This window comes from Natrix helvetica, assembly GCF_964273705.1.
Source record: "Natrix helvetica genome assembly, chromosome: 1".
Taxonomy (NCBI): Eukaryota; Metazoa; Chordata; class Lepidosauria; order Squamata; family Natricidae; genus Natrix; species Natrix helvetica.
Window position 1 is genome coordinate 298,007,811 of NC_138548.1, and position 22,975 is coordinate 298,030,785.

The 22,975-nt window shown below is 40.5% G+C and overlaps 1 protein-coding gene across 1 annotated transcript in view; it reads left to right on the forward strand.

Moving 5' to 3' along the window:
* HEMK1 (HemK methyltransferase 1, mitochondrial release factors N(5)-glutamine) overlaps positions 1–22,975 on the forward strand; it is a 62,974-nt gene that overhangs the window by 20,188 nt on the left and 19,811 nt on the right. The window contains exons 6-9 of the mRNA XM_081936778.1: positions 1,034–1,098; positions 12,706–12,755; positions 14,125–14,230; positions 16,678–16,773. Of these exons, the coding sequence (XP_081792904.1) occupies positions 1,034–1,098; positions 12,706–12,755; positions 14,125–14,230; positions 16,678–16,773 (317 nt within the window). The remainder of the gene's footprint in view (positions 1–1,033; positions 1,099–12,705; positions 12,756–14,124; positions 14,231–16,677; positions 16,774–22,975) is intronic.

Below are 22,975 nucleotides of genomic sequence, written 5' to 3' on the forward strand. Positions count from 1 at the left end.
CCAAGGTCACCCAACTGATTTTGTGCCCAAGGCACAAAGTAGAATTCACAAGTCTCCCAGATTCCAGCCCGGTGCCTTAACCCATACACCAATCTATAATTAATGCTAGCCTTGTCCCTTTTTCCTTGGAGCAAAAATGAACAAGAAGGACAAAGTCCTCTTTTTTTTACTGATTAAGCTGTCTTTGTGTTACCTCCAAAATCAGGAGCTATTTGGCCTAAACAACGGTTGCTGTAGAGAAGGCCTCTTGGCTTATATAAAACTTGTGGTCTTGATTGCTGATTGTGTAAACAGAATCCTGGATCAGTTTTATCTTAATCTAATCCAGTATGGCTCCTCTTATCTTCTTAGAAACAGATTTGTGTTCATACCAGAAAGAGGTTTGTTATCGTCTGATAATCTTTACTGTGATTTGCTTATTTAACAGGTTAGCATGGTGCATGAACCTAGGGTAATTTGGAAACCATGGATTATGGCCTAGCACATGCACGTTCCCAACAATCAAGGTTTATTCTTTTAAGCATGGTTTATACCATTGCACAACTTTACTAGAAAGCCAGAGGTGGTATTCAACTGGTTCAAACTGATTCGCCCGAATTGGTAACGGAAATCATGTGTGGGCCTGCCCACCTGCCCCGGCTCTATGCTGTCCTATTTAGGAACATTTTGGAGGCTGGGCGCATGTGCGGAAGGTGCGTGCATAAGCAAAGCGCATGCACGGAAGGCTGGATGCATGCGTGAAAGGGGCACCTGTTCTTGTAAATTGCGTGCACGCAAGGTGAACCGGTGGTAACAAAATGTGAAAGCCACCGCTGTAGAAAACACATGGGAAACTATAACCAGGTAAAATTTGCTACTTTGCCTTTTAAAAGTATATCCTTTCCTGATATAGATTACCAAAAGCTCATTTCCAAAACATTGCATCTAACACTGCTGACTTCAAACGGCTTTTCCCCAAAGCAAGGATATTCTACAGTGTCTGAGAAATGTTTTCATGTTTTCTTTTATTATGCTTTGTCTCTTCTGTTCCTAGAGTCAACTCATTGCCATCGATAAATTAGAAGCTGCTGTTAATCTGACCAAGGAAAATGCAGAACGGTAAAAACAAAACAAAAAAACGTTTATCTTGTATATTTGAACTGGATCCTTAAGCAGCCAAAACAGCATTCTCTGGGGATGAGAAAATTGTTGCCAGAATATTTGAGAAAACCCAGGTTTTGCAAAAATAATTGGAGCTTCAGACAAACACTCCATGCTGTGGTGCTCTGTTTTGTGCAATTTGTCTGTTGATCAAGTATCCAATAACACACTGTGGAACTCATGAAACAGTCCAGAGAACAAGCATAAGATTTGCTATTTTTATTCATTTCATTTTATTATTACAATTAGATGTATTTTCAAACATTTGATGCATTTGGTACTCCTGACCTGGCAGCAGTAATCTTTCATAATGGAAGAAGTTCTTCCTTGAAAGAGTTAATTGAACATTCTAATGAATGTTGCAATGAAACTATCAAACAATTTGGTTCCATTTAAAGTTTAAGAGTATAAACTTACACTTTTAAAAAAAGGATTTTGAATAAACATTGAAAGCAAGAGGTTAGAAATTGTTGCAATCTTTTGGACACATTTCAAAGAAATGCAGAGGGGGAAATATTGCATCTGTGGTATCAACAGTTAAAAGTTACTGAACTTACAGACCACAACAGATGGATTCCCTTCCAAATTTCATACAGTAAGATCTAGAGGCTTGGTTTTATATGTACGTCAGTGACCGAGGCATCTAAAATGAGCAGTCATAAAACCAGCCCATAATTATTGCCTGTTTTTTTTAAAAATGAAATAAGAGAACTGTGCTAAATTTAATTTATCAAGTTTTTTGAACAAGCCTGTCCACCTAAGTCATTTTGGCCAAATTAAATTAAAGTAGTCCTCACTTGCTGACTCTTCATTCAGTGACCGTTCAAATGGTGCTGAAAAAGGAGATTTATCACCGGTCCTTCAACTTGCAGCCATTGCAGTGACCGTGACATGATTGCAACCGGCACACATTTTCAACAGTCGTAGCATCTCACAGTTACATGATCACCATTTGCAACCTTCATAGCCGGCTTCCAATAAACAAAGTCAATGGGGAAATCAGCACGAAGACACAAATTGTAGTCACATGACACCACACTTAACAATTGCAGCTGGAACTGACTGGTAAATTGAGTGCAGTCACATGATGTTTCTCTTTATGACTGCTTAACAATGCAATTGCCAATCCTTATTGCAGTCAGTAAGTTAGAACTACCTATATTGATTACAGATGATACATGTACCATATTTTTCGGAGTATAAGACGCACCGGAGTATAAGACGCAACAAGGTTTTGAAGAGGCAAATTAAAAAAAAGAGTAGGTAGGTAGATAGAGGGATAGAGAGGGAGAGAAAGAGAGAGAAATACAGTAGGTAGGTAGGGAGAGGGAGAGAGTAGTTAGGAAAGTAGGTAGGGAGGTAGATAAAGGGAGGGAGAGAGAGAGAGAGAGAGAGAGAGAGAGAGAATACAGTAGATAGGTAGGTAGGGAGAGAGAGAGAGTAGGGAGGGAGGGAGGGAGAGGGATAGAGAGAAATAGAAAGAGAGATAAATACAGTAGATAGGTAGAGAGAGTGGGTGGGTAGGTAGGTAGATAGAGGGGGAGAGAGAGAAATATAGTAGGTAGGGAGGGAGAGAGAGAGAGTAGGTAGGTAGGTAGGTAGGTAGATGTTTCCAGGTGTATTTATCCATGTGCTGGAGAAGGAAATTGCTGACAATCTGTAGCACCTAAGACTTTGTTTCTGCTGGCACAGCACTTGATCAATGTAATTCTCATCAATCGGTTAAAGAGCTTTCCAAAAGGAAAAAAAAGTTTTTGCACTCTGCAAACCTCCCCAAAACAGCCCTTTTTTTGTGAAAACGGGCCCTTTTTTTTAAGGCCTGAAAAGCCTTTGGGGGTTTTTGCAGAGTGCTCCTGGGGAGGGGAGCAAAAACGAACAAAAAACGGCCCATTTTTTTGTGAAAACGGGCCTGTTTTTTCTTTAAAAAATGCATGCATAGCCTTATAGAGGCTTATAGAGTGCTGCTGGGGGCTGGGGGGGGCAAAAAACAGCCGGTTTTTAACTCATTTTTGCTTCCTCCAGCCCCCAGGAGCTCTCTGAAAGCCTCTATAAGGTATGCATGGCCATTTTGGTGAAGGGGGTGGGGCTTCGGGAGGCAAAAAATGCTGCATTCGGTGTATAAGATGCACCCAGATTTTCAGCCTCTTTTTTAAGAAAAAAAGGTATGTCTTATACTGCGACAAATACTGTATATGACAGAATGAAGGAAAGGAACAATATTCATCTGACTTGTTTTAATTTCATTTTAAAATTAATTGGCATTAGTTTTTGAAATAAGTAGTTGTTTTTCAGCATCATAAGCTATAAATGTTCAAAGTGACCATGGAGTTCTGATATCTTCCATAATCTACTGTTTTTTGGACTAACTAAACCAATTGAATATCTCCTCATACATGTTTCCTTCCATGCTGTTTTTTGGGGTTGCTGTTCTGGAAATAGGTTTTAGATTTGTCCTATTGCATAATGCATGTTGCAATATTCTAGATACAGTATGACCAACACAGAATAAAGATGAATGATAACTCCTCACCTATACTTCTGTCAGTGCATTCAATCCATATTTGAAGTAATGCCATAATAATTGAAAGTCTGTTTTGTAATACCAGGGCATAACTATGGAAATCACAGAATTGTAGGCTCACATCTCTGTGTGGGAGGACATCAGTTCTGATTTACAAATATAATTAGCTTTTCTGTTTTAGGCAAGCAAAATAATTTAAGACTGCCACAGAAACAAAACTCTGTTTATTAAAAGTCATAATAATTTAGCAAAGGACTGTTACACAGAAGAATAGAATTTGCAAAAAGTCTATGGAGATTCTCAGTCAGCCAGACATTGTCCCAAAGGTGCTTTTTCAGGAGGCAACTGGACTTTCTTGTTTTTTTCTTTGAAGACGTTTTGCCTCTCATCCAAGAAGCTTCTTTAGCTCTGACTGGTTGGTGGGGAAGGGAAGGCTTTATATTCCTTGCAGACAGCTGGACATTTGCATCTTTTGGAGAGTCATTGAGGCACTTGGAGGTTTATCTGTGTCCTCAGGGGTGCAAATGACCAGCTGTCTGCAAGGAATATAATTGTTTCCCTTCCCCACCATCCAGTCAAAGCTGAAGAAGCTTCTTGGATGAGAAGCAAAGCGTCTTCAAAGAAAAAACAAGAAAGTCCACCTTTGGGACATTAGAATTTGCATTGGAACATGTGTGTCTCATATAACCTGAGTTTAATCACCAATCCCCTTAGCACAGCTCTGTCTGCTGTCATTTAATGCTCAGCTGATTTGGAGCAGTAACATGCCAAAGCAGCACAATAGAGTGTACATTTTATATGTATTTGAGGCTGTAGCTGAGGAAATATCTGCCTGGAATCTGAATTCAACAATAGTGATCAGGATAATCTAATAATATGACTTGACATAAGGCAGATATTCATATTTCTTCTTTTTTCCAGTTAAAAACTTTAAGCATATTCAGAATTGATCTTACATGAGCCCACTGACAATAATGTTGGGCAAATGTATTTATACCCAATACTGTCCTTCAGAGTGGTACAAACTCTGCAGAATAAGTGAATATCTCCTGCCTTGACTTGCAAATGCCTTGCCTCCCTTGCCATAAAAAAGGTAACTGAAAAGAACAAGAACAAATAAGGATTTTTCCACATATATTTTTGTTCCCTTCATTTTAGTTCTAATTCCAGAAGCACCTCAATTTCAGTGGGGTTCTTTCCACCAATAACCTGAAGCCCTTTCTAGTAAAAATTAAGCTAGAAATTATTTTCATGCTATGTACTGTATGGAAAGTGCTATAATTGCTTCTCTTGTACCATTCTTAACTCTTAACATCAGTAGCCAGAAACCAATGCATTAGCATTTGTTAACGGGGTGTTTTAATTGTTAATGGATGTAAATTCTGTAATGTTTATGAGTGTTTTCCTCATCTGCTGATATCTGTATATCAGATGAATATATCATGAAAGCCCCAATGTTAGAATAGGCTAGGCTAGGCTAGAATAGAATAGAATTCAATTCTATTCTATATTGGCTAAGTGTGATTGGACACACAAGGAATTTGTCTTTGGTGCATATGCTCTCAGTTTACATAAAAAGACAAGATACATTCATCAAGAATCAAAAGGTACAACACGTAATGATAGTCATAGGGTACCAATAAGAATCAGGAAACAATCAAATCAGTATAAATCGTAAGGATACAAGCAACAAAGTTAGAGTCTTTGTTGTAAATATTGGAGGACCCTGCTTGCTGCTGCGCTTATTAAAAGGGGCTTTCTCATGCCATTGGAAAATAACTCACCTGTAAACTTCAGCCAATGCCTGTCTCTTCCAGGATGATACAATCAGTTTGCACTAACAGCACAACAGAACTCTTCCAGGATGATACAATCAGTTTGCACTAAGTGTCCCCACCCTTGCTCTCAATCTAGGTCCTCTTTACTTTGAAGTGTAGGCTGGAAGGGAGCATGCCAAATGACATATTTCTTATTTAGCAGTTTTCATTTCAGCATAATTAGTCTGAATTTCCTTGGTGAATTATGCACTGTGCTTGTTTTGTTACTGTTTTAAAGTTATTTTATATCATGTTTTTGCCCTGACTAGAAAAAGTTGATTACTAAGTCATTAATGATATCAATGGATAAAAACTGGACTATGTTAATACACCAGGTAGTTTTAGAAAAGGAGATGCCATATTTTTCTTACTTACGCTTCTAACTGGTGCTGTAGGTAAAAAAATCTAAATTTTGAAAGTTACAGTTTGGCAAATTGTCTTCAGGGCTGCAAACAGCAGACTCTGATAAAGAATTGCTGGTGAAAAATTAACATAGAACTTAACACATTCACCTTTTTTTAATTTCCAGCTATAACTTTGCCAAACTCTTTTCCCTACAGCTGTTTCCCTGAGACCAGCATGTTAAGCCATGTTATCTTCCAATCTAAGACAATTATAGGTTTGTCCTGCCTCTTAAGCTGCATGTGAAAATGTCAATGACTGCCTGTGGGCAAAGCAAATAAGAGTCAGTCTCTGCTAATGGGATGCCCCACCTGAATGTCTCAAAGGCTTGTGGTTACAGACTGTATTTTCTGTTTGGTCCTATTTTCCTAACTATGATCTGCCTTAGGCTTAAGAATCTTCAATAGTCATATCTGGGCACAGCTGTGGAATTTGACATCTCTTTCTCTAAAAAGTTCAGGAACTCTACTTCCAAATCACTTATAAATGTGTTAAACAGTGTGGAGTCCAGAATGCATGCATTCTTTAGCTACAATTGTTCAAACCATTTCTGTTTCCATCTGATGGAAGCACAATGCAACCTACATTGTATTATCTTCTTTACTGGAAATCTCACAGAAGACATATTTTGCTGAATGCTTTGCTCATGACAAACCACCTTATGTCCATCACATTCTTTTGGCCATCTAAACTAGTCACGTTCAAAAAAGATTAGGTTGTTTACGAATGATATAACCTTACTAAACCCACACTATTTATTGCTAGCAATGCATTTCTTTTTCTAAATGCTTATAAAACAGTTACATGATAATCTTCTCTAGAATTTTGCATATCAACATCGATCTGTAGTTACTCAGGTTTTTTTGTTGTTGTTGTTATTTCTGGGGGAAAAAGACCAGTATTTGCCCTACTTTAATCCTTTGACACTGTGGCCATTCTTCCTGTTTTTTAAAAGTTCACAGAAAGGACTTTGAAATGTCATCTGCCAATTCTTTAAAGATTCTGAGGTATAATTGGTGATGCCCTGGAGATTTCCACTCATTTGTACTAGCCACATGCTCCTTAACTATTTTGTGCTAACCTTGGATTTCCATTTCCTGCTTTCATCGTTCATTCTGTTTATGTACATTTGAGGACATAGCTAGTCTTTGACTTATGACCAGTCGTTTAACAACTGTTCAAAGTTACAACAGACCTCCCCAGAGCTACTTACAATCCCCCTCTGGAATTCCAAAGGCTACTTCTACACTTGCAGTCAGGTGATCACACTTTGGGCACTTGGCAACTGGCCTGCATTTATGGCCTTTTATAGCATTCCACAATAACATAAACATGATTGGCAAAACTTTTTTTGCAAAAAAACTGGCATTTTACTTCCCATTTCCAGCCAAAAATGTCCATTGGATATAATGGATTTGCTTAACAACTGTGGGGTTCACGTAACAACCACCACAAAAAGGTCATAATGTCAGGTGCAGTCAGCCATGATCCACTTAACAGCTGCAATAGCTTATATACTCTAATTCCAGGTTCAATTATGGCTATAGATCAAAGACTACTTGTAGTTCCCCTTTGGAGAAGACCAGAGCAAAGTAGGCATTGAAGAGCACAGCCTTCTCCTCATCGCTATCTTCTTCCAGCTTTGAGTCCACCTCTTCCTTTTTTTCTTTTGATTTACATAGCAAAAAATGACCCTTTTGTTGTCCTTTGCCAGGTTAAGTTCCTTTTGTGGGATAAATTTTCTTCAGAGGTTACCTACTTGCTAATAGATATCTTCGGCAATTACATATATATTAAAATGCCATGATGCATCTATACCTAAAAATATCAGAATTGTACAAGCTGCGGTGTTTCCTGTGACATTCAATAGAAGTGAAAGTTGAACTTGAAGGAGCAAAATAGGAAGTGTATTAACTCTTGAACTTTGATGTTGGAGAAGACCTCTGGGGATATCATGGGCAGCCAGGAAAACAAACAAACAGATCATTAAAGAAATCAGAGTTCTCACTCAAGGCACAAATGACCTAGTATGTAAATACTGTGCAAAGACCTAACTCTCTGGAGAAGGCTGTAATGCTGAGAAAGATGAAAGGGAAAAAAATAGTAGTATTTTATTCATTGATTCATCTTGTCACCATATAAAATAAAATAAAAACAAAATATAGAATCTAATCCCAAAGTAAAATAGATAAAATAAAAGACAGTAATAAAATACATATGTGATGAATACAAAGAATTCACACCACCTTTATATGATGCCCTGATCTGTTCGGGTTTTGAACTGAAGTGCCTTAACTGTAAACTTAGCATTAGAGCCTAGGAGGAAATAGGATAATCTGCAGTTCAGATCCCAGTGGGCAGATCCCAGTAGTGAGGTTAAATAAAGGTAAAAGGTAAAGGTGTCCAATCATTTCTGACTTTGGGGGCGATGCTCATCTCCTTTTCCTAGGTGAGGGAGCCAACATTGTCCAAAGACACTTTGGTGTTCATGTGACCAGCATGAGGCTCAAGGAACGCTGTTACCTTCCCACCAAAGTAGTACCTATTTATCTACTTGTATTTGCATGCTTTTAAATTGCTAGGTGGGCAGGAGCTGGGGCAAGTAACAGGAGCACACCCTGTCATGTGGCATTCGGGTCTCACACGCTTGCCAGCTTTCCAGCTGACAAGCTCAGCATCTTTAATTGCTTTAATCGCACCCCCTTTGGTGAGGTTAATTATCTAAGCCTAAAAGGAAGTACAGTTAGTTGACACTTAAAACATGGTACGCCCTCTCCTGATATGGCAGGTGATGGCAGCACCCATATCTGGCCATAGAATCCAAGATTGTGTCAATCTTGCTCTAGGACAGGTCCTTGTTAATAGTTGTGTCAAGCTTGCTGCCAGGTATCTTGGAAAATAGTTTTGACATTAGCCAAACATTGAAAAAAAAATCTACTTTTTTTTTGCTAATAACTCCATGTCAGTTTGACATTGACATCTAGGACTCTGTTCAAATTTTTTCTCTTGCCTGAGAGGCAGTTGAGAGTAAATGCTAGGTGGGAAACCAATGCTGTGAATAAACTTTGGTAAGTCAGCTTATCCATGAATTGAGCTAGACCATCCTTAACTATTCCATGAAACATACTTAGATCCATTGAATGAGTATTCTGCCAGTGTGTGAAACCTTTTAATTATTGACTATGTATGGAATGGGTACCTGTTTCTACTCTGACTGCAGGGGTTGACATGTTCTTATCAGTTCCCAGTTTGCTTCTTTAAAAACATGATCAATTTAGATAGCTTTTGTAAGGCCCCACAAGTCTGCATCATAAGTCGACGTCAGAACTATTTTTGGCATGAATACTTTCAGGGACTCAAGATACCTAATTAATTATAAATAAATAGTTTATATAATACTTTAGTGCTTGCCTCTGGCCCTTTCCGAATTTCTTTTTAAACGATTTACTCACAACCATGGGTTGGTTAGAAAAAACACTCCTAAATGAGTAAACAAATTAACTTGTTCAATAGGCTCCCCATTTAACTGCCACTTATATGCCAAGCTTTTTTAAAGTAAATGTTAGATTAGAACACAGTAGGCATTTAGTTTTCACAACAGTCTCCTCAGCCGGTTTGAGACTATGCCATTGGAACAAGAATGACAGCATGTAAAAGGATATTAATAAATGTATTATTGATGTTTGGCATATGAGTGTCTGAATAATCCTGGACATAGAAGTTAGAAGCATTGGGACTAGAACAAAACCCTTCTACCATCATTATGAGTAGGTATCCTCTTAGACAACCATTTACCCCGTGAATCTAGAAAATGAAAATCATCCTAAAGCTACTATAACCTGAATTTTATTTTGGGGGTTTTATCATATAAATGACTCAGCCAGTGGTGGGATTCAAATTTTTTTACTACCAATTCTGTGGGTATGGCTTGGTGGGCATGGCAGAGGAAGGTTACTGCAAAATCCCCATTCCCTCCCCACCCTACTTTCCAGCTTCCTTCTCCTGTTCAGGGCAACAAAAGAAGATCAGCTGGGAGGCAGCAAGGATGGGGCCAGCCTATTGCCAGTTCTCCAAACTACTCAAAATTTCCGCTACCAGTTCTCCAGAACCTGTAAAAACTGGCTGAATACCACCTCTGGACTCAGCCTGACCCTCTAGAGCAGTGTTTCTCAAACTTGGTGACTTTAAGTCCTGTGGACTTCAACTCCCAGAATCCCCCAGCCAGCTGTGCTGGCTGGGGGATTCTGGGAGTTGAAGTCCACAGGACTTAAAGTCACCAAGTTTGAGAAACACTGCTCTAGAGATCTCAAAAGAAATAAGGGAGGCTCACAACTGGTCTCACTGATCTATAAATGTAACCTCCATATTTTCAGAGGCTAAGAAACTAGTTTTATGTATCCTTTTACATACCGTTCAGGAAACTCGTATCTGTTCAATTTTTTAAGATTATATATGTGTTATACAAAACAAGAGTAAGCTGTTTACAGATATCGAAGCCCACGTGAGGGAGACTAATGATCATCAACTAACCACAGTTAATTCCAAGGCATATCTGATACTAGATTACCCATGCCTCGTGGAGAGGCTACTAACTAATCTTGAAGTGAGGTAAAATTGAAGGTTATATTGGGTCACGTTTAGAAGGTAGGAGAAGAAAATGACTGACCAGAAAGAATGTGGGTGGACTGATTTACAGTGACAATGAGTACGCTGTTGGAAGACCAGGTTAGAGACAGATCTTCATGAAGAAAACCTATCTAAGATTTTATAACAGCCATCACCAACTTGATAGCACTTAATCAACCATCCTATGTACCCACTTAGTGTCTGGATTCTATTTTCGGGCCCCCATTGGATCCAATTTAATTCAGATTTGCCAGGTGCCTTTCGAACACATTCTTCCCAGTTCTTTTCAAGCATAACCCACGTTTGCTAGAAGATCCTCATTTTAGAAAAGTGTCTTCACAACCAAGTTGAAACAATTCCCATTGGCACCATCTGTATACCCATATGTTCATTTCCAGTATTGTCTCTTTTCCTGGGCCATGTTCCTCATTCGAAAAAAGGGAAGAAAACCTCATTTGTATTCCATTTCCTTCAGTGCATTATAATCCCTTACAGAATCTTCAAGAGTGTGTCTGGTTATGTCATTCATTCCCATATGGATTTTTAGAAAGGAATATTTGTCTTAAAGATGTTTTAAACATCTTGGGAGCCTTTTTGCAACCTTCTGAAAGTATGCCACACAAAGGCAGCATACTTCTTTCAATAGCTTCTGACAAACAGATGGTTGTTTCAGTCTTTCTCAGAAGGGAGCTTGTGATTAGGTTGACCAACTGTCATTGCTTCCAATTGAGAAAACAGGTAGGAATCTTCCCTTTGCAGAATCATCTTCCTTAGTCTGCAGCTGCTCTTCATTAACAATAGTAAGTTGTTATTTATTTGCAATTTATTTTTGAGCTCCCGAGTATAAAGACTCTTCTTGTCAGGTTTGAGTCATTGGGTCATGTTCCTCTATCTCTCTATCCATGACCTCAGCTCCAAGACCTTCAGTCTTTTGGAAGGTTTCTTGATGCTTCTCTGTCAATGTTCCCTATGTCCTATTCAAGAATCTACAGATACGCTGGAAAATGGATCGTTTTGCCTCTAGACCTTTCCCCTTCTTTTTTCCCGTAGTGCAATTTGCTGTACTTTTAGCCATATAAAGACCTTGTTGACTTCATAGAAGAAAATAAAAATAGTATGTGCTTTACGGGTCCCAAGAGCAGTTCACTCCCTGTTTTTCTGAAGAAGAGTAAAATCAATAAAAATCATCTGCCAAACTGGTTGCTCCCTCGGTGAGCTGAATAGGGTCACAATAACCCTGGGAGAAGGCCTCACATGATTTCTTTTCCCCCAACAATCCAAATCAAATATATTCTGCAAGTCTGGCATAGCCCTGCAACAGCATCAGTAATATCGATCTTAAGCTTAGAGTTACACTGGAGTAATGTCAGCTTGGAAGGCAGAAAGGTGCTTTGAGACACATTTTGGTGTTCACATAGCTTCTATATGCAATTTCTTAAAGCAGATGTGTCTTTTATCAGGATTAGATGGTTGTGTTATTTGTAAAAAAAATGTTGTTGTTAGTTGCAAAGTCGTGTCTGACCCATCGCGACCCCATGGACAACGTTCCTCCAGGCCTTCCTATCCTCTACCATCCTCTGGACTCCAAAATGATAATAGGCAGGTTACAAATAGAAAAAAAGAATCTCAGGAAAAGTTGTTTGACGCTTTGGAATTATAGAAAGTCCTTTGTGTCCCTGCACAGTGTAGCTATGCAAATTTTCAGGGCAGGTAAACTGAGGCCTGCATGATTCTAAAGCTACAATAGAATGTTTGAATTGTTTGCAGGTGATTAACAATAAATCTAATTCCCTCGATATGTGTAGATACACACATAAAGACACCTCTCTAGACTTTTGATTTCTAGTGTTTCTTAATTGTTGTCTGCCATCATAATATAGTGAGGAGAGAAATGAGTAACTGATATTAAGACTAACATCCGAGGTATTGCATATAAGAAAGGAATTGAGCAAAAGTGGTTCATGTTTCAAAACAGGGATTGCAGTAATGTGTGCAACATTTGTTGCATAATAAATGTACATAATTGGTTGCAGCAACCGCAGGTTGTTGTGTTTTGATTCAGTACTGTAGAGATCAGTATGAATTATTATGCAATCAAAAATGTTAATTTACTATGATTGAGACCACTGTTAAAACTAATCATAAGGTGATAAGTGACATGCATGTAAATCAAAGGTATTATGTCAAATCTCTCTATAGGTTGCATCTTCAGGAAAGAATCCATATCTTTCACCATGATATATCTTCATGTAAGTTCTCTTCATATTTTTAATTGTCCATTGTAAATGGTTTGAGGGAAGAACATTCTCTTGCAAGAATGTACAAGAAAACTGGAAAGGCCTTTAATCTACTTAATCACACAACAACTGCAAAATGAAGTGACGGCTTCTGAATCTCCCAACATCTTTTATTCCCCAGTATATGCTCATAACTTGGTTTTAAATGATAACTTCTACTATAAGGTCAGACTGCACAATTTTTCTGTACATTGTTAAAGAAAGGAAATAGTGTGTGGGAAGTTCTTACGTACAATTTTAAACTGCAACTTTAAACACTCAAAGAGCCATTTGGACCTGTTTCCCACAGAAAAGAAAACACCAGGAACCAATAATTTAACAACTGGTGTGACTCGACAACGTCACTCACTCCCACCCAATCACATGACAGCCCCTGCCACGCCTACCCGGCCAGTCATTAGGGCAGAGAACTGGTTGTTAAATTGTTGGCCTGGCCTGGCCCCGGCCCGCCTCATCCCTCCCAGCCACCTCTTGCCACGCCTGGCCTCGGGTGTATTGTTCACCTCCACCTCTCTCTCTCCTTCTCTGTCTCTCTCTCTCCGCCTCTCTCTCCTTTTTCCCTTCTCTCTCTCTCTCTCTCTCCTCTCTTTCTCTTCGCTCATTTTTCCTTTCTGTCTCATCTCTCTCTCCTCTCTGTCTCTCTCTCCTCTCCTTCTGTCTCTGTCTCCTCTCTCTCCTCTCTCTCTTTTTTCCCTTCTCTCTCTTTCTCTCCTCTCTCTCCTACTTTTACCCTTCTCTCTCTCTCTCTCCTCTCTCCCTTTCCTCTCTCCTCAGGGGATCCACCCCTCAGAAGCTCCATTTCAGTCGGCAACATGCAAGACGAATGTTGCAGAGCCTCTGTGGTTGTTCATAAGGGCAAACAATTGCCATGGTGCTGCAATTTTTGTAGTGTTGGGACTTGTTCATAAATGCTAGGGGTAATCTATGTTTATCACGTAACTTTGAATGTTCGTTAAGGGAACGCTCGTAACCTGGGTATTTGTAAAATTAATATACTTTCCGTATAATATCTTTTCAATTCAACCAACTAGAGCTGTTCCATTATATTTTGCAATTTTCTTTTGAATAGGTATTTCTTTTCAATATGATCTATTATATGATACATGAAAATAATCCTGTCACAGTTTTTTTTTCTTACTGGATTCCAGTTCTTGAAATAGACTCTCACTAGGATTATGCTTAGAATCAGATTGTCTGAAATTCAAAAGAATATTAAAAGTTCTTTCTCATGGCCATCTGTGAAGTTTTTAAAATAAAGGAATAAATGCTTGCCTGTTACTTTGAATGTCTAAAAAGCGTTTTAATGCTTTCTTCATTGTAGGTCCTTGGGAATGCCTTCAGCCTTGGGGTTTGGTAGATACTATCATCAGTAATCCACCTTACATTTTTCATGAAGATATGAGAGACTTGGCAGAAGAAATTCTCTGGTATACCCATCTTTTCTTCATTTTCCACGTTGTGTATTGTTTTTTCTTTGCTGCAGTTTTAAAGCCAAAGACTGTGATGTTGAAAGCCCTGGCCTTAATACAATCTCTTACAATTATTAATGAAATAATAGCAACAGCAATCTCTCCCAAATCTGAATTCAGATATGTTTTCCTTTCCTCTGACAATGTTATTTTCTGCATGGGAGGAAGAATAGGTTACATATAGACATTGTAGAAGGAAAGTTGTAGTAGTCAATTTTAGCAAAAAATCGGAAAGAATCTGAAGCATTTTTTCAGGCTAGCTGTCAGAAAGTCTCAATAAAAGCTTATGCTTTTTAATAAAATTGGTTAATCTGAAAAAAGTGCTACCAGACTCCTCCTGATTTTAAATTACATATAGATAATTGGATTTTCTATACCATGGCAAAGAGAATCTGTAAGGAGAAAATTGCATAGAAAGATTTTATTTTTCCTTTAAAAAAACCCTTCCTTTGATATCACAATCATAATCCAGGCAGTTTATGTCTGCTGTTAGCTGTTGAAAAATGAAGCGAGGTTTCCTTTTGAATGTCCTTTGCTGTCTGTTTGTTTGTTTGTTTGTTTTATTGGATTTATATGCCGCCCTTCTCCCAAAGGACTCAGGGCGGCGTACAGCATTAAAAAAAACATATTACAAAACTTAAAAGAAAATTAGAAACAATCCAAGAAACAAACCGAATTAATATAACACTAACATTTTAAAAATTAGATAAAATTAACAGGCCAGGCCGGCTTGCTGGAAAAGCCAACTTTTTAGGGTGCGTCAAAAGGACCGGAGGTCGGGGATTATGCGAAGCTCCGGGGGCAGCTCATTTCAGAGGGAAGGCGCTCCCACAGAGAAGGCTCTCCCCCTGGGGGTCGCTAGCCGATACTGTCTGGCCGACGGCACCCTGTGGGATCGCACTGGACGATGGGAGGCTACTGGTGGCAGTAGGTGGTCTTGCAGGTACCCTGGGCCTAAGACATGGAGCGCTTTAAAGGTCATAATTAGTACCTTGAATCGCACCTGGAAAACAACTGGCAACCAGTGCAGGCCGCCTAAAAGGGGTGTAACATGGGAGCACCTAGGTACCCCCATGATAACCCGCACGGCCGCATTCTGGACCAGCTGAAGCCTCCGGGTGCTCTTCAAGGGCAGCCCCATGTAGAGAGTGTTGCAGTAGTCCAGGTGAGAAAGGACGAGGGCATGAGTGACTGTGCACAGAGCATCCCAATCCAGGAAAGGGCGCAACTGACGTACCAGTCGAACCTGGTAAAAGCCCCCCCTGGTCACAGCCGTCAGGTGTTCTTCTAAACTAAGCCGTGTGTCCAGGAGGACTCCCAGATTGCGGGCCCTCTCTGAGGGGGCTAAAATTTCTCCCCCTATCATCAAAGATGGAACAAAGATGCTGTCCTTTTGGATCTTTCCAAAATCTATTAACATGGAGATTTAGGACTAAAAAAAAGTATTTTTTTACACTCTAGGAGACTAGGAATGTTCCAGTTAACCATTCAGTTAACCATTAGGTTAAACAAAGCATTCCAGGATGTTGGGTGACTAATGGATCTGCTGTTATTGCCACTTTAAATAATTCATCAAAGGATTTTATAACACTTTTTTTGTAATATTATACAAATAATAGATTTCAGCTTATCTCTCTTTAGTCAGTCCCCATAAGTCCTGTTCTTATTTAGTCCCACACCCAGAGCAAAGTACTAAGTTTGGAGAAAAGCATCATGATCACATCCTCCATTTATGACTTGCTCATCTCTTTTACTGGAAAAATCAGTCCCAACTATCTTCAATCTGTCTCAGAAATAAGTACTGGGTATTTAAATTAATGGACTTTTTTATCATGCCTATTTTGCCTAATAGAAAGTCACCTGCAGCAGCGTTTCCCATCCTTTCCGGCTTTGCGGACTGGGGTGGGTGGGTGGAGGATGGTTCCACATGGGCGGCAGTTGAGCATGTGCAACTCCATTTGCATGAATGACAGGCATATGTGCCTGCCACCCGCACAAATGGAGCTTCGCGCATGTACTCACCCATCACGTTCGCAGCCCAGTTCTGAATGGGCCACAGCCCAGGGGTTGGGTAACCCTGCCCTATAGCACTTCCATATAAAAGAATAGGGATAAATTAGACACATTAGTTTGGTTAAAATTGAAAGCTGGTATTGCTGCAATATTTTTCTATGAATGCTTTTGTTGACATTAGTCTCAGTAACACAGTAAATGATTATCATCTCCAGAATGATCTACTGGAAAGCCCCCAGGTTTTCCAGTAAAAATCCAGGACCAGGAATTTCCGTTTTCATTCCTAGTGACCAAATTGAATCACATGTTTGCCTTTCCAATATCTTTTGAATTTTCTGTTGTCTGTAAAGCCAGGATATGACTTGGTTTTTAGACGTGTCTTTGGTTTCTAGCTTTGAGGACCTTGGTGCCCTGGATGGAGGAATTGATGGGATGAGCATCATCAAAGAAATTCTGAAAATGGCCTCTTACATTCTCAAGGATTGTGGGTAAGTACTGACTGCTTCTTTTGAAATAAGTTCTGTTTTAAGGGTCTAAGGAACTGGTGAAGAAAAGCAGGCAAAACAGCAGGCAAAAAGGAGGAAGCAAGGAGATTGAAAACACATTTTCAAAGAGCAGCAAAGAAAGACAACGAAGTTTACTGGGACCGGCATTGCAAGCAAATAAAAGAGGGCTGCATGAAGGGCCACCCCAGGAATGCATTTGTGTAACTCAAAAAAGATACAAACACCATTTACTGCTAATAAAAGCATCATCAAAAACAAGCAAGTGACAGAACTATCTGATCAACAAGGTGTCAAGAACAGACAGCAAGCAACAAAGAGGCCCAGCCTCCTCAAGATTATGAGGAAAGGGAAACAGAAATAGAACTAGCCATCCTTCCGGAAGACATAGGCAATGAGTCAATTGCCAAACAAAATGGTGTCAGCTTTTGATGCCATTCCCACAAAATTGCCAAGGCCTTTACCACCAACGATCATCACAGACTTGTGCCAGAAAATTTGAGAAATAAATAAATAGCCGCAGGTTTGGAAATAGTCATAGTTCATTCCTTGGTGAAAAAGGGTGACTCTAAGAATTGCTTCAATTACTGCACAATTGCCCTCATTCTTCACACTATCAAGATTCTTCTTAAGATCATACAACAACATTTGGTGCACACCATTGAAAGGAAATTACCAGGTATTCATGCTGTCTTCAGAAGGGATCATGGTACTGGTGACCATGTAGTAAATCTGTGCTGGAGCATAAAAAAATATCAAATATCAAAATATCAAAAGAACATCTACATCTGCTTTTAAAAGAAAACTTTTAAATGTGTATCATAAAAAGCCATGGAGAGCTCTAGAAGTCCTGGGAATATCAACACATCTGGTTAAGTTGGTACAGTTACTGCACACAAATCAGAAGCTACTGTGCATATGAAGGCACTGATTGGTTCAAGATAGAGAAAGGAGTGCAGTAAGTTTGATTCTTCCACCCTTTTTAATCAATCTATATGTTGAAGTCATCATGAGGAAGCTGGAACTTGAAGAATCAAAAATTAGAGTAAAGATTGGGGAAAGGACCACCAACAATCTTCAGTAGGATGATGACACAACTCTCCTCTTGGAAACCAAAAAAGTTCTAAAACATCAGATCAAAAGGATTAAGGAAAAAAGTGAGAAATCTGGCCTCTTCCTCAACATAAAAAACCTTATAATCACTGTGAGGAATGTAAATGTCAAAATAACAATTGATGATGAAGAGATTGAATGCCTGTAAGAAATCTCTTTTTCTAGGAATGCCGATTGATTAAAAACAGTGAATGCAGTCCAAAAGTAAACCAACAACTCAACATCACTCACTCACTTTAGTTGTTAGAAAAACAACTAAATGCTGATTAGTCTAAATGATTGTGTTTCCCATATCTACCTAGACATTCCAAAGGTGCTTTTTCAGGAGGCAACTGGACTTTCTTGGGGTGTTTTTTTCTTTGAAGACGTTTCACTTCTCATCCAAGAAGCTTCTTCAGCTCTGACAGGCTAGTATATTCCTTGCAGACAGCTGGTCATTTACATCACTTGGTTTAGAGCAGTGGTTCTCAAATAGTGGGGCGCGCCCCCCAGGGGGGGCGCGAGGCTCCGTAAAGGGGGGCGCGAAGGCTCCCTTTCCATCTGGGTGCAACGGCGGCGGCAACAGCGCGGCGGCGGCGGCGGACTGGAGTTTCCCGCCAAGGTTGCCTGTCCGACCAGCCCCCGCTGGCTCCTGGCTGAGGGAGGAGCTGCCGCTCCGCCTTCTCCGAGCGGGATCCACGCCCTGCAACTGGCCGTGAGGGGAAGGTTTTGGCCAAAAAACGGGCCATTTTTGCCCATTTGTTGCCAGTAGAATGCTTCTGGAGGTGGGGGAGGTGAAAAATGGGGTGCACAGATGCCCCAGGAGGCACAAAAAATGGGCCCCTTTTCAACCCCCCCCCACCTTCAGAAGATGATAGAGAAAGAGAGAGCTAGTGAGAGGGAGGGAGGGAGAAGTGAGACAGAAAGAGATAGACAGAGAGAGAGAGACACACACACACACAGAGACAGAGAGAGACAGAAGGAGAAAGAGGGACAGAAAGAGAGAGAGAGGAGAGAGAGACCGAGAAAGACAGAGAGAGACAGAGAAAGACAGAGAGAGAGAAGAGAGAGACAGAAAGAGAGAGTGAGACAAAGAGAGACAGAAAGAGACAGAGAGAGTGAGAGAGAGACAGAGAAAGACAGAGAGAGAGAAAGAGAGAGGGAGACAGAAAGACAGACAGAAATAGAAGGAGAGACAGAAAGAGAAAGGCAGAGAGAGAGAGAGGGAGAGAGACGAGGGAGAGAGAGAGACAGAGGGAGAGACCACTTGGACTGTCTTCGCATCTGGGATGCATGGGTCTATCCCATTGAGACGAGCAGGTGTTGTTTCTAGAAATCACTGCATGCAGGAAATATATGTGTGTGTTTGTGTGTGTATGTTACGGTGAAAGACCGAAATTGGTGAATGTCGACATTCACCGGTGAATGTCGACATTCACCAATCTCGCTTGGTGAATGTCCGAAATATTTGCTAAATGCCCTTATTTCTGACTTACACCGGTGAATGTCGACATTCACCAAGTACGTTTCCCCCTCTCTTTGGGGAGGAGGAGAGCCAGAGGGTCGCCTCTCTTTGGGGAGGAAAGTACGTTTCCCCCTCTCTTTGGGGAGGAGGAGAGCCAGAGGATCGCCTCTCTTTGGGGAGGAGGAGAGCCAGAGGATCGCCTCTCTTTGGGGAGGAAAGTACATTTCCCCCTCTCTTTGGGGAGGAGGAGAGCCAGAGGATCGCCTCTCTTTGGGGAGGAGGAGAGCCAGAGGATCGCCTCTCTTTGGGGAGGAAAGTACGTTTCCCCCTCTCTTTGGGGAGGAGGAGAGCCAGAGGATCGCCTCTCTTTGGGGAGGAAAGTACGTTTCCCCCTCTCTTTGGGGAGGAGGAGAGCCAGAGGATCGCCTCTCTTTGGGGAGGAAAGTACGTTTCCCCCTCTCTTTGGGGAGGAGGAGAGCCAGAGGATCGCCTCTCTTTGGGGAGGAGGAGAGCCAGAGGATCGTCTCTCTTTGGGGAGGAAAGTACGTTTCCCCCTCTCTTTGGGGAGGAGGAGAGCCAGAGGATCGCCTCAAAGGATGCCCCAAAGAGAGGCAAAACGTACTTTCCTCCCCAAAGAGAGGCGATCCTCTGGCTCTCCTCCTCCCCAAAGAGAGGGGGAAACGTACTTTCCTCCCCAAAGAGAGGCGATCCTCTGGCTCTCCTCCTCCCCAAAGAGAGGCGATCCTCTGGCTCTCCTCCTCCCCAAAGAGAGGGGAAAACGTACTTGGTGAATGTCGACATTGTGTAAGTCAGAAATAAGGGCATTTAGCAAATATTTCGGACATTCACCAAGCGAGATTGGTGAATGTCGACATTCACCAGATTTCGGACTTTCACCATGTAACATGTATACATGCACATACAAGTGTCATTTCTTCAGTGTTATCACAGAAGTGAGTACACCCCTTAACATTTTGTAAATATTTAAGTATACTTAAATATTTACAAAATGTTAAGGGGTGTACTCACTTCTGTGATACTCTCTATATAAATATATGTATATATATGTTCTAGCTGTGCTCCTTTAAATCTTTTCTGCTACAGTTAATAAAGCTATTCTTTGTTGTAAATTGATCCACATTTTTCTTTTTTTATTCTCTTATACGTTAATAAGGATACAGTGTTATGCAGAGGTGTACTTATAACAATTTTATAGACAAATGATACTATTTACAGTCACGCGGGGGGGGGGGCGCGAAATGTTTTCTTCTTCCTAGGGGGGGCATGACAGAAAATAATTGAGAAGCACTGGTTTAGAGGGTCATTGAAGCACTTGGAGGTTTATCCGTGTCCTTAGGGTCACCTGAGCCGTGCTCCTGATTCCTGTTCTTATGACCCTGAGGACACAGATAAACCCCCAAGTGCTTCAACGACCCTCTAAAGGGGTGCAAATGACCAGCTGTCTGTAAGGAATATAAATATAAATCCTTCCATTCCCCACTATCCTGTCAGAACTGAAGAAGCTTCTTGGATAAGAAGCAATGTCTTCAAAGAAAAAGAAAACAAGAAAGTCCAGTTGAAAAAGCACCTTTGGGACAACTATGGATGACTGATAATATCTACAGACTTTTATATCTGTCTAGAGTTATGAATTTTGGACCATGAAGTGGTCCACTGGACAGAAGAAAACCAACTTTCAAGCAGTGGTGTTAGAGAGGGTTTGTACAAATTCACTGGACAATATAGGTGACGAATAAGCAAGTACTGAAGCATATAAAATCTGACATATCACTGGAAGGCAAAATCACAACATCCCACCTTGCTTATTTTGGCCATATGTGCTCAAACTCACTGGAAAAAGCATTATGCTCAAATTATTCTGTGAAAAAAGAAAAAAAAAGGCTGCCAAGCAAAGACAGTGGCTAGACGTTATAAAAGCCGACACAAGCCAGAACATAAAACAACTGAAAGAAGCCTTTCAAGGTCAGAAAAAATAGAGCTCATCCATAGAATTGCCAAAAATCAGACAAGTTGAACAGATAGCATCATCAAGGAAATGGAGGTGACATTTTCTGCTTTGTACTTTGCAGCCAAACCCATCTATGCAAAGTTGCATAGAAGCATCAGAGAGCAACTTCTGCTTTTTTCTGCCAGTCATTTCCCAATTGAGAGAAGAAATAGAGAAAATGTACATAACTGGTAGAATAGATCCTATTCTTGCTAGTGCACTCAAATCCCAAAATATAAAGTGCTTATAGATACCAGCATGTTTAGTGGCATTTAGCAAGTTGAGTTTCCTGTCTCACCTTTTTTTTAAAGATGATTTGTAGTTTTAAATATTTAAGGACTAGATACAGGTGAAACTCGAAAAATTAGAATATCGTGCAAAAGTTCATTTATTTCAGTAATGCAACTTAAAAGGTGAAACTAATATATGAGATAAGACTCATTACATGCAAAGCAAGATAGTTCAAGCCGTGATTTGTCATAATTGTGATGATTATGGCGTACAGCTCATGAAAATCCCAAATCCACCATCTCAGAAAATTAGAATATTACATGCAATCTATAAAACAAGGATTGTACATAGAACAATATCGGACTTCTGAAAAGTATAAGCATGCTTATGTACTCAGTACTTGGCTTGGGCCCCTTTTGCAGCAATTACTGCTTCAATGCGGCGTGGCATGGAAGCTATCAGCCTGTGGCACTGCTGAGGTGTTATGGAAGACCAGGATGCTTCAATAGCAGCCTTCAGCTCTTCTGCATTGTTCGGTCTCATGTCTCTCATCTTTCTCTTGGCAATGCCCCATAGATTCTCTATGGGGTTCAGGTCAGGCGAGTTTGCTGGCCAATCAAGCACAGTAATCCCACAGTCATTGAACCAGGTTTTGGTGCTTTTGCCAGTGTGGGCAGCTGGAAAATGAAGTCAGCATCCCCATAAATCTCGTCTGCGGAAGGAAGCATGAAGTGCTCCAAAATCTCCTGGTAGACGCCTGCGTTGACCCTGGACTTAATGAAGCACAGTGGTCCAAAGTCCTGTAGCTCAGTGGTCCAAAGTCCTCTTTTCTGATGAGAGCAACTTTTGCATCTCATTTGGAAACCAAGGACCCAGAGTATGGAGGAAGAATGGAGAGGCCAATCAAGCACAGTAATCCCACGGTCATTGATCCAGTTTTGGTGCTTTTGGCAAAAGTTGTTCTCATCAGAAAAGAATCTATGGAGCATTGCCAAGAAAAAGATGAGAGGCAGTAATTGCTGCAAAAGGTGCCCAAACCAAGTACTGAGTACATATGCATGCTTGTACTTTTCAGAGGTCCGATATCGTTCTACGTACAATCCTTGTTTTGTTGATTGCATGTAATATTCTAATTCTCCATAGCGCTGCTTGGAGAGTACAAGGATTGGGTTAACACAGCCTGTTTGCCCATGGACTGAGTAGATTTTTTCCCCTCTGGCCACGCCTCCTTTGCCTCTTCTGGCTCAGTTTTAAAAACTCAGTCCGCCCGATAGGACGAGTTTGGGGAACACTCAGCATTGAGCAAATAGGCTGGGTTCTCCAATAGTAATTTTATGTGATATTTAGCTGTTATTAGGATTTTTCCCCAGGTTTTATTATTTTGATTTTTT